This window comes from Crotalus tigris, unplaced genomic scaffold, assembly GCF_016545835.1.
Source record: "Crotalus tigris isolate CLP2741 ecotype Arizona unplaced genomic scaffold, ASM1654583v1 scf7180000017692.518282, whole genome shotgun sequence".
In the NCBI taxonomy this organism is placed as follows: domain Eukaryota; kingdom Metazoa; phylum Chordata; class Lepidosauria; order Squamata; family Viperidae; genus Crotalus; species Crotalus tigris.
Window position 1 is genome coordinate 80,450 of NW_024096571.1, and position 11,566 is coordinate 92,015.

Genomic DNA, 11,566 nt, shown 5'->3' on the forward strand with positions numbered 1-11,566 from the left:
CGCAATTCTTAACATCCTCTCAAAGTACAGCTTTGAAACTTGTTTGGAGAAATCATGGAACTGAGCTAGTTTAAACTGCTTTATTTGCATAGCTAAACAAGAGAAAAGAATCAGTATTTAGTTCAGGGCTGAGCAATCATTTGGTGATCATGGACTGCATTTCACAATTGTTTTAGGAAGGGTTATGCAAAATCTGGATAGGTAGCATTTATACAGATGCTTTCACTATGCCTTTTATTATTAATTAGATTTCTATCCTACCTGTTGTACAGGAGCTCAAGATGGCATATATAATACCACTTATTTTTCCCCACAACAATGATCCTGAGGGGAAAGTTGGAATGAGGGAATGTGATTGTCACCCACAGAATCACCGATTGGATGTATATTTCCTGTTGCCAAGTGGTGGTGGTGTGGTATTTGGGGCAATTATGGGCAGAGAAAAACAGGTGCAAGGACAGTGTGGAGTCATGGAACCTTGATTTCTTCAGTCCTAAGCTAGACACAATACAATTGTTATTCGCTTATGAATGATAAAGCTGCCATTTTAAATTACATCATGGGGAGGATTGGTATTTAAGAAGTAGCTGCCCTGTGTGTTCACTGCAAAACACGGGGAACATTTCATTTGCAAGGTGTTGAGTGGTAGGGGAGGCTGCTAGGCGGATTTCATTGCTATTAGAAACTGCCTCAACTTAAGGAAATTCAATGCTGGTATGTATTATTTTTAATTTTCATATCTTCATAGGGAAAGTGAAGCATGATAAACAGTTAAGACTACTCATCTTGCCTGAGCTTGGACCCAAGCTTCATTTTGACCAGTGGGCAACAAACAGATCTTCACTGCTGGATATAACATGGCTACCGATCTATTGCCATTCAGCTACAAAAGCAAACTCAGAACTCTGACTTCCTGCTCTGAATCCCCCTAAGGAGTATGCTGTGGGCTGAGGCAACTCTGGGATGATGAGGTGCATGGGTGGCCTGGCTAAGAGGGCCTGGCTCAGCATGGTGTTCCAGAATCGCAAAGTCCAGCTTTTGCTGATCAACTCCTTAACTTTTGGCTTGGAGGTCTGTCTTGCTGCAGGTGTCACATATGTGCCACCCCTCTTGTTGGAAATAGGAGTGGAAGAAAAGTTTATGACAATGGTTCTGGGTAGGTGGCTTCTTTTCTTCTTTGCTGGGAGATTCTCCATGCTAGATTTGATAGACTTTGAGTTTAGTGTGTGGAAATGTAGGTGTGTATGTTTATCTGTCCATCAACGAAGGCCTTAAGGCTTTAGGCTGCCAACTAAATAATATTCAGGCTGCAAATAATAGTTTTGTGCATGTGATTGTAAAATGAAGTGGCACTTTATGAATTAGGACATAAAAATATAATGTAATTGCTATCGTATACTAAACAACATGATACTAACCATAATCTACTCCAGATATGGGCAACCTAAAGCCTGCAAACCGTATCTGCCTCTACATTGTCATTATGTTAGCATTACCAAATTTTGGCAGCATAGTTTTTCAGTGGATTTGGCTGAAAATCTAACATGTATTTTTAAAAAAAAAAAAAAAAAAGTGCTCGGGGATGGGAAGCTCTTTTAAAAGATATTTCAAGATTATCCTCCCTGTCACACAGGATGACTCTCCTACTATTGTATCATGGCTTTCCATACCTTTGAATGTGACTAATGTTGCTAACATGTTTACCCTTGTTCTAATCTGTTGAAGTCACATGGGCACACACACACACTCCATTTTGGAAAATGGGTGAGGGGATGCTCAAAAATCCCCTAGCAGTTGTTCATTTCTCCTTAGAAAGTCTGGCTTTCCTGTCTGGTTTTGGAGGCCTGGAGGTAGATTATCTGACATTGTACCTTTTATTTTGTGATCATTTGTTTCCAATTACTGCCCAATTTAATCGCTTCCCATTAAATTTCTCACCCCTTTTTATTTTCCAGGAATTGGACCAGTTCTGGGTCTGATATTTGTACCACTACTTGGTTCTGCCAGTGACCATTGGCATAGTAGCTACGGTCGACGAAGGCCTTTCATCTGGGTGCTCTGTCTAGGGGTTTTCCTGAGCCTTCTCATCATTCCACATGCTCACCGTCTGGCCAGACTTGTTGCCTTGGATGCCCGTGCATTGGAGCTGGCTTTCCTTATCCTGGGGGTTGGCCTCCTTGACTTCTGTGGCCAGGTCTGCTTTACCCCCTTGGAAGCTCTTCTGTCTGACTTGTCTCAAGAACCTGACAGCTGCCGACAGGCCTTCTCTGTTTACTCTTTCATGGTTAGCCTGGGAGGCTGTGTTGGATACTTGCTCCCAGCTATTGACTGGGACAGTAGCTTCCTTGCTCCTTACTTAGGGGGTCAGGAGGAATGCCTCTTCAGCCTCCTCACCATCATCTTCCTTGGCTGTGTCTTAGCAACTGTCTTCGTGATAGAGGAGGTGTCAGCTCAAGTAGAGTTCAGCTCAGGCCCTACAGGAAAGTCTTCTTCCAAGTCTCCATCATTTGCCTGCTGTTCTTTTTGGCTTCCAAATAACTTTTTGAGGACCAGGCATCTGGTTCAGGCTTTTAGGAATCTTTGTGCCTTGGTCCCACGCCTACATGGAGTGTGCTGTCGTATTCCCAAGGTAATCCGAAAACTTTTTATAGCGGAATTCTGCAGCTGGATGGCCCTCATGACCTTCATGTTGTTCTACACAGACTTTGTTGGGGAAGGATTATATCAAGGCATTCCCAGGGCTGAACCTGGGACGGAGGCCAGGAGAAACTATGATGAAGGTATGAAATGTGCGAGAGTTCTTTTGCTTATGCCTTTAAAGCAGATTTCAGAACTGAAAGTTTTTAAAATTATGTAATTAGAAAATTAATTTTCATTAAAAATGTTTGATAATTGATGCAATTAGAGCAGACTTATTTAAACCTGCCTTTGCCATCTGTTATAAATTTTTCCTTCTCCTTGAACCTGGACTTCTTTGAGAAACAGCAAGAAACTCATTACTATTCACGCACATAACATTAACCTATATTTTATTGTTTTATGGAAATGCATCCCCTTGTTGCTTAAGTAGTTACTATCTGACTTTTCTGATTCATTGATAAATGTATGATGGCCTGTGAGCAAAATACTTTAGTTAATTAAGTTTGTAAAATATTTTCTTATATATTTGTCCTGCACTAAATCAAATGTGCAGATCCCCCTTTTGTTGCAAAAGGATAAAATCTGTACTTGACCTGTTCTCTCATTTCTTTCTTAACGTGAAAAGCTACCCAGATGGTAGCTTTTCTTGAGTGTCTCCTCTTAAAGGCATTTGATCTCCAGCTTGCCTTTTGTTCCAATATAGCATATTGTTCCAAGGTCTGAGTGACCCTGTTTCATTTTAACTAATGTTTAACGTTTATTAATGAAGTGTACACAATGTGTTCAGTAATTGCCTCATCTTGGATCTGCGACCCATGCATACTTATCTTTTAGAGATGCATGAAGAAAAGTTCACAAGGAACTGAAGTGTGGCACTGATTTAAACATCAGTTTCAATATAAATGAAATGTGAGCATTATTTGTCATTTGCAGGTACAAGTTAACATCTTGGCCACAGTTAACTGCTCAAACTAACAGCTAGGCAAAGTTCTGAAAATGTTTAAGGCTGAGCTATATTTGAATATTATGTTACTCTGTGCAAGACACCTGAGGACAGATTTGACTTCTGAAATATCAAATATTAATACTTTTAATGCTTTCCTCCTATTCATTTTTAAATTTCATAAACTTAATTACAACAGGTAGATCATTGTGGTCCAGATGACTAATGATAGTTGGCTTTATGAAATTTGACTTGTTTCTAGCTAACCTTCCCATCTTCTCTATTTCACTGTATATATCTTTCTTCTCAGGAATTCGGATGGGTAGCCTGGGCCTCTTTCTCCAGTGTATCATCTCTATTTTCTTCTCTACAATCATGGATCGGATGGTGAAACACTTTGGGACACGAATGGTCTACTTAGCCAGCGTGGCTTTATTTCCATTGACAGCCTTCATCATGTGCTTCTCTCAAAGTGTGGTCATTGTCACTGTTTCTGCTGCCTTGACTGGCTTCCCTTTCTCAGTGCTTCAGATTCTTCCATACACACTTGCATCACTTTATCATCATGAAAAACAGGTAGGAGAAACATCCTGAAATGGCTCAGGGCATGAAATAAATGGATATAATTTTAATATGAAGTTTGGCACATGTACACCTTTTCCCCATAGCTCTCTTGTATGAAAGCAGAAAGTAGCACATATCAGAAGTAGCACTGATGTATTTTTTTAACCTCAACGACTATATTCAGTACACATAAGAATGGTGTCAACTTTAGAATGAGCATGTTCTTTGAGGAATTTGAAAGCCTCGGCATTCTGCTTTATTTGACAAACGGTTCCAGACAATTCTTAGGTAATTTTTCAGATGAATTCATATGTCATCTTCCAGATGCGATTCACCTATCATTCTGTTAAGGAAAAGGCAGAATGGTTGCGTAATAATTTGATTGCTAATATTCCCAGCCATTCAGCTGAAGGCAACCAAAACTAAATTTGCTTAGTGTATTAAAGATTCAGTCAGCAGTACCTCAATTGATTCCTGCTTTATTGATTCTTGCCCATTGTTCTGTAAAGCTATTGACTATATAAAGTACTGCAGTATCTTGACTTGGTCTCCTATTTTCCACATATATAGACATTTTAATAAGCAATAGTTATTCATAGACTTGGTATCTTAGACATATATCTTAAAACCTACATTGCAGAGCAAAGAAATTAGGAAAAGGTGAATAATTTCAACTAAACTAAGAGAAAATTACCCTCAGAAATTCTGATATTACAAACTCCCAGATTTTCTAGAGGTTCTGTAGTTTAAAAGTCCAGTAATTGCTTTTTTAGATATGTAACTATCAGTACCATAATCAATAAGCCTGGGATACTTGATGCAAATTCCCAAATTGTAAGGGTTTCACCACCATTAGCCTTGACAAGAGTCATGCAGTATAACTTCATACTAGCCAGTGCATTTAGGTATTGGGTGGGATTCCTGGATTTCCTTGACCAGGATTTGTATGGCCTGAAGATCTAGATTTTTAAAGCAATAAGTCAATTATATGGGAGTAACAAAGAGGCATATTCAGTTGATCCTTATTTAAAGTGTTTACTCAAATCTTCAGAGAACTGGCAGTATGGCTGCCCTGATCAAACCCTTAAATAAATACCTAACTTCTATTATTAAAATATTCAAAAATGTCAAAAGTGTTATTTGGTTTTGCCAATTTTGCAACCCAATGAGGATATGTCCAAAGCAGCTGTTCCCTGTTATCTAACTGCACAATTACCGAGTGATTACTGTATCTTCTTTGTAGACGTTTGTAGGGTGATACAGTTCTACCTAAGCCTCCTCTTTTTTTCTTTACCTTTTGTCAATCCTTTATGTCTGCTTCCTCTATCTTTTTGCTTCTTTCTTCTGAAGTGATTTCTTCATAACAGCTACCATTCCAGTGTTGTGAGAGCCAGCAAGACTAACTCTGTCTGAACCTTCCAGTGCAGAAGCCGTGTAAGTCGGTTGCATTTCATGCATGCCCTTGAATTGTACTTATAGGACTATCATCTTTCTGGAATCAATTCCTGACTGTTCTGTGTTGGCTAAAGCACTTTGACCAGGTTGACATTATATAAACCTAAATGGTAAAAAGCTTATCAACTTAAGTGGTAACTAAATAGTAAATAATACCAAGCTGCTTTGAGCTCTTATTTAAATGAATCCTCAATTCATGTGAAATAGCTTGAATGACATCTTTAATTTCTAGAAAACAGCTATCTTTGTTTCTTCTGTTGATCTATATTTAAAAGCTTTCATCCTCACTTTTCTCTGCTCCAGCTAATCATATATTTCATATCGTATTCTGTGGTTCCTATGTTTTTGCTGAATTGTCTTCTAACATCATATCATCTTTTATTTTCTTATGCTTTCAGATATATTTGCCTAAGTACAAAAGTAAAGAGAATGCAGCTCAATCAGAAAAGAAGCTGAGTTTCCTCAAAAACCACATTTCTACTCAGAAACTGACCTACCAGAATGGACATGGTGGTAGCCTGTACTCTCCCCCTGTTACTGGCTCTTCTCTCTGTGTCAGCTCGCCATGTGAGGTCTCGCTCATGATGATGGTGGGAGATTCAGATACTGCAGCTGCAAGCCGAGGCATCTGTTCAGACCTGGCCATCTTGGACAGTGCTTTTCTTCTTTCCCAGGTTATCCCATCCCTTCTTATGGGTTCACTGGTTCAGTTCACACAGTCAGTCACCACTTATATGGCGTCTGCTACTGGCTTTGGGTTGGTAGCCATTTACTTTGCAACCAAAGTTATTTTTGACAAAAGTGATATGGCCAAGTATTCACTGTAGAAGGAGAAAAATAGAGGGAAAAATTAATGTGTATTAAAGACATAATAGAGAAAAGTGAGGAGTGCAAATATAGCCCCTTTCTACTTCTCTAGTTGTTTAATGAGATGTTTATTTGACTGAAGGAAAATAACTGGGTTGATCTCAGGGTTTCTTAACAAAAAGTGTAGTATTGCGCTGCCTCTTTTTACCCAATGCCTTCGGTAAAAATCTGTGCCCCATCCTTTGGATCAGGCTTACAAGAGCCTTCTAATAGGATGCTACTATGATCACTTCCTTAAGTTGTGCAGGTGGAAGATGACATAGTGCAGAAGGGACCAAAGATAGCTCAGAGATGCAATGAACTTCACTTCTTAGTTACTTTCTGTATTGAAATGTTGTTGGTCAGCTTTTGTATTGAGTTACAAGTCCTCACAACTTGCTATGAACCAGAAATTAAATGGAAGAATATGATATGATATATTAATGTTTTTGAAAATATGTCAGAATACTACACTCCCTTCATTTTTCTGGATATGCTGCAGGTCAAAGTCTAGGTGATATAAATAATCTGAGCAGAGCTACATAGAAGGGAGCTTGTTTAAGAGAAGATGCTGTGGTTACACTGGCAGCAACTCTGCCACTGCATGAAGGAAAAGAAACCTTAGTTGTCAGCTGATCCTTTTCACCACATCTGCCCAAAACAGAGCTTGCAGTTAGTGTAAATAGAAAAGCTTGCATAAACGGAGGCTGAAGAACATGCCTCTCTGGGGACTTGTCTTTAAGTGATTAACCTGGCCCAAACAAACTACAGTGCCTTCTACTGTGTGCAATCCTGAAAAGAAGGCTTAGAGTAAAAAGATTTGGGTGTAGGCTGCTATTTCGGCTAAGGAGATGTGTGGTCATTTAAATTTCTGTGGAAGGACTGCATAGAAAAAGAACTGTTCTTATGTATCACAAGGCAGGCACCAACTGAGTTTTCCACTGTGTAATGACCCATTCTTTCTGCCACCCAGGTAGAGCATAGGAATTTCTTGGGCTAGAAAAGTATTGTAAGCCAAACTGCCCTTTTTTAAATACACATAACACACACTCACACACCACACCCCAACTGTTTTTAATAAGCCATTTAGCTGGCATTGATTCAGTCAGCAGCAAGCAGGGCAGTTTTTCCTGGCCAGGATTTACACATATTGAGTACAAGAGCTCAAGATGTATAGAACAATGTGGCCAAAAGGTCAAGATCAACTCTCTTTCTCCAAGGTAGGATCCTCTTTCCAAGGGTTGCACCAATTAACATTGAAAAGACTGTATTTGTAATTAGAACAATTGGTAGATTAGATCTGACAGTAATATTAAGTAAACAGGGATTGCTGGAAGCTTCAGGATTATAGAATTTGGGATGGGAAAGAGGACTGTCTTCTGTATTCTCAAAAAAAAAAAAAAAGTGTCACCAAAGCTGCAGTTTGTATTTCAAGAGAAACTTCCATTGATAAACTTTTCTTGGAATGTAGATAACCACTAAGATGAGATGACCTTTTGGAGTTGAGAGAGTATAAGAAAGATGGATGTTTCATATTGTATCTGTTTGATATCAATCTCAGTTGGTCATTTCTAACCTGACCTGTTTTGCATTTTGAACTATGAGATAATTGTTGAGACAATCATGTGGTCCTTGAAGCCTATGCCTGTGGGTTAGCTTTAGTGTGCTGCAGTCTTGCAAATTAATCACAATGTATACCAGATTGCAGTATGTCACAAGAACCCATTAAGAAATTGCTAGATGAATTTGAGCCGAAGACCCCTGTAGGAAAAATATTTTTATTCAAATGGATGAATCATGCAATTGTTAAATGCCTTAGGCAATTTTAACTAGTGCAGATTCTTAGCTTAAAGAAACCAGTCTGTTAAATCCTGTGAAAGACGACATTTATCCACAAAATCTCCTACTACAGACTCATGCAATTTAATCTTCTAAGTGGAAGGAATAAAGTGTTAAAACAAAAATAAGGGCAAAATGCTGGAGGAGGAAATAAAGGATCATAGAGCTGCCTGTCAGAACTGGAACAGGGGAAGATGTAAATTGAAGAGGAAAAAGCAAAAAACAAAACTGAATACATTGCTATTACTTTGGCTTTACCCAATCTGATATTCTTCACATGTGTTTGATTATAACTCAGCAAGATTACAGGTGATTGAGGCTACAGTCCTAACATGTGTTTTCTTCCGATGCCATAAGTACAGGGCTGTTGAGAAACCACATTTGATATTAGATCCTAACATGGTTTCATGCTTTAAATAGTGGCACATGTTGTATTAGTCATCAATGTCACCCATGTGATCAAACAAGAAACATGTGTATATTATACGATGGTCCTTTCATAATGTTAACTCATAAATTAGCAAATAGATGTGTGCTTCAGCACAGTTTATGATTCCATGAAGCAATGGGATTATTTTCCAGCAAGAACATGCAAACTACAACCTTCCAAAAAGAGGTACTTCAGTCTGTCTTGACCTGACATCTTTCAGAAGTTTTGCAATGGCAAAAATTCTAACCAATTTCATCCTATCTTGTCTAAATAATGTGAAAAACTCATTCGTAGATAGAAAGTGTCACTATCCTGATTCTGATCTGAGTAGACACAAATAGACTTTTTTTTCAGAGTAATGAATCTAGTGATTGGTATTAAAGATTATGCCCATTTTCATTGAAACTTTTATTCTTGTAAAGTATTCCAGGTGCCCACATTCCTGTCTTGGTAGGAATGATCTTGGTTTATTAGTTACCTTGCACAGGGTTCTTTAATTCTTTGTAACCTAAGAGCATCATTGGACCAATTAAGAGAAGCTATAAAAGAGAGTAATAAATTCCCATTAGAGAAAGTAATAACATAGGTCTTTTTCCCTATGAAATTTTAGTTAAAGGACCCAGGAGAGCTTGCAAAGTTTCAGTAGCATTTTGCTTGTTCACAAGGTTCAGGGTCATTTGATAACTACAATTTCATTTTATTGCTGCAAATCAGATCTGGAATAAAAAAACAAAAAGAGTCATCTTAGAAACACAATGAATCTGACAAATCATCTGAATTAAGGAGAAAAAAAGAAAGAGAAAAGGACTTATGTGGAAATAGCCCAGGTTCTGTTTTTTTCCAAGGAAAATAGTTCCAGAAAATTTTAGTCATCTTCAAATCAGTTACACCAGTCTTTATATTATGAGAGCCCACATTGTAGCCTTGGATCCTCTGTGCACAGGTTCCTAGGATCCTTCTTGGATCCTAGGTCTAGAAAGCCAGTAATCTGGCCAATCTCCAGTGGTTTATTTCTTCTTCTTCCCCATACCATGTAGCAAAAGATCAGCAAAACTTTTATCTTTTATCAGCAAAACTTCTGCTTCAAAATATGGTACTCACTAAATCCTGCAGTAGTAAGCAATTTCATGTACTAAATACATATAATCAGTTTTAGAGTCAATCATGCTATTATCGGGGATGATGGTGTCTTTTAATATGGGTCTCTGAAAGTGATATGTCAATTGAGTTTTTACCTCTGCTATAGGCTCCTTGCAGTCTTTTCCACTCAGGCTAGATTCTCATGCTTGGCTTAGCTTGATAAATCAATATTGGGAGGGAAAGAGAATATAGAAGTACTACATGAACTAGTTGAGTGGCTGAAAAGATATTGGCAGAGATGCCTACACAAAAGAGCTTGACAAACCATCCAATTCATCTTCATACCAATCCTTAAAAATATAAATTAGGTTCATTAATTCCATTTAGTCATTGGTGGTTTGACCGTAATGTATTGGATAAGCCCCAAGCAGCTGGGTTCATAGAAACAATAGCTATAAACTATGAGCTAACTATTTCCATTACTAAGCTAATAAAATCTACCAAAACAAAATCTAAGTAACCACATTATAGTTTAAACTTCAGCATCAGTCCATTTTTGTTTTTGCATTTTGAATAATTTATCCAGGGATATAAACTAGTGGAATGGGCTGGACAAACAGTTGTGGGATTTGTAACAAATTGTGACCATCTTGCCTTTCTTATGATTAAATTTGTTTCATTGCATTATGTGGCACAATGCTGTCCAGTTGGAATTATGAAACGTAAATCTGGTACGATTGTTCTTGCTAACATGTGGAGGGTTAACATGGAATGAAAAGATAAATTCATGAGCCATATCCAAAATTCATATATATCAGTAATCAACCTGGTTTAAATTAATATGATTATTAGAAATGTTCTTTTTATACTTGAGACGTGCTAACAGAGAATCCACTGGATAATGGATTCACACACTTCCATTATTGTTGTGTGCCCATTATTGGTAGGTCCCTAATACATATTGTTCACACATTTTCTTTGGTTGTGTTGAAACTCTGTTAGAGTGGTGACTGTGGAGCAGCAAGATGGACAAATAATGACACAGACATGATGATGTAATCACACAAAACCTGCAACTTATGCATTTGTGTCATTGTATGTATCCATAATGTTTGCATGATTTCATCTTCACATACGAATTGTCACTTTGGCAGCACATCAGCTTTGGGTGTTAATTATTTCTCCTTTGTTAATGGTATTCATCTTTATCTTTCCTACACAGCTTTATTTAAAGGGAATTTTCTGAATCAAGTTTTGGCCAGTGATTAAATGGTATCTTATGCTATTTCTTCCCCACATTAAAAAAACCTGTATGGAATTTGTATGTTTATTTATTTATGGAAATAAATATTTTGTACAGTTTGTGCAGGAGATATTAAAGTCTATTAAGGAACGGAAATGTTTAAATGGCCTTAATTTAATACAGTAAGAACTTTTGGATTTAGAGCCAAATACCACGTTATTTATTTTTTCTATGTTGAATTGAAAGAATGAATAACACCTGAAATGGTAAAGTAAGTCAGAGCCATTCAGAGACTGTAAGAGGGTATATATTTATGGGGCTAGATCAGTGGTTCTCAACCTTTCTAATGCCGCGACCCCATAATACAGTTCCCCATGTTGTGGTGACCCCCAACCACTTATACATCACCGGGTGCCAGGGGCGTGGCCAAAGAAAAGGGGAAAAAAATGGCGGACAGCCTTGTTTGGCGACCCCCGTGAAATGGTCGTTCGACCCCAAATGGGGTCCCGACCCACAGGTTGAGAAC

At 38.0% G+C, this 11,566-nt stretch overlaps 1 protein-coding gene across 3 annotated transcripts in view; it reads left to right on the plus strand.

Moving 5' to 3' along the window:
• The window catches only part of SLC45A3 (solute carrier family 45 member 3), a 36,139-nt gene extending 24,943 nt beyond the window's left edge, over window positions 1-11,196 (plus strand). For all 3 annotated transcript variants that reach the window (XM_039338142.1, XM_039338141.1, XM_039338143.1), the window contains exons 2-5: window positions 749-1,156; window positions 1,956-2,780; window positions 3,894-4,159; window positions 6,001-11,196. In XM_039338142.1, the coding sequence (XP_039194076.1) occupies window positions 964-1,156; window positions 1,956-2,780; window positions 3,894-4,159; window positions 6,001-6,429 (1,713 nt within the window). In that variant the 5' untranslated portion in view covers window positions 749-963 and the 3' untranslated portion in view covers window positions 6,430-11,196. The remainder of the gene's footprint in view (window positions 1-748; window positions 1,157-1,955; window positions 2,781-3,893; window positions 4,160-6,000) is intronic.
• The last annotated feature ends 370 nt before the right edge of the window (window positions 11,197-11,566 follow it).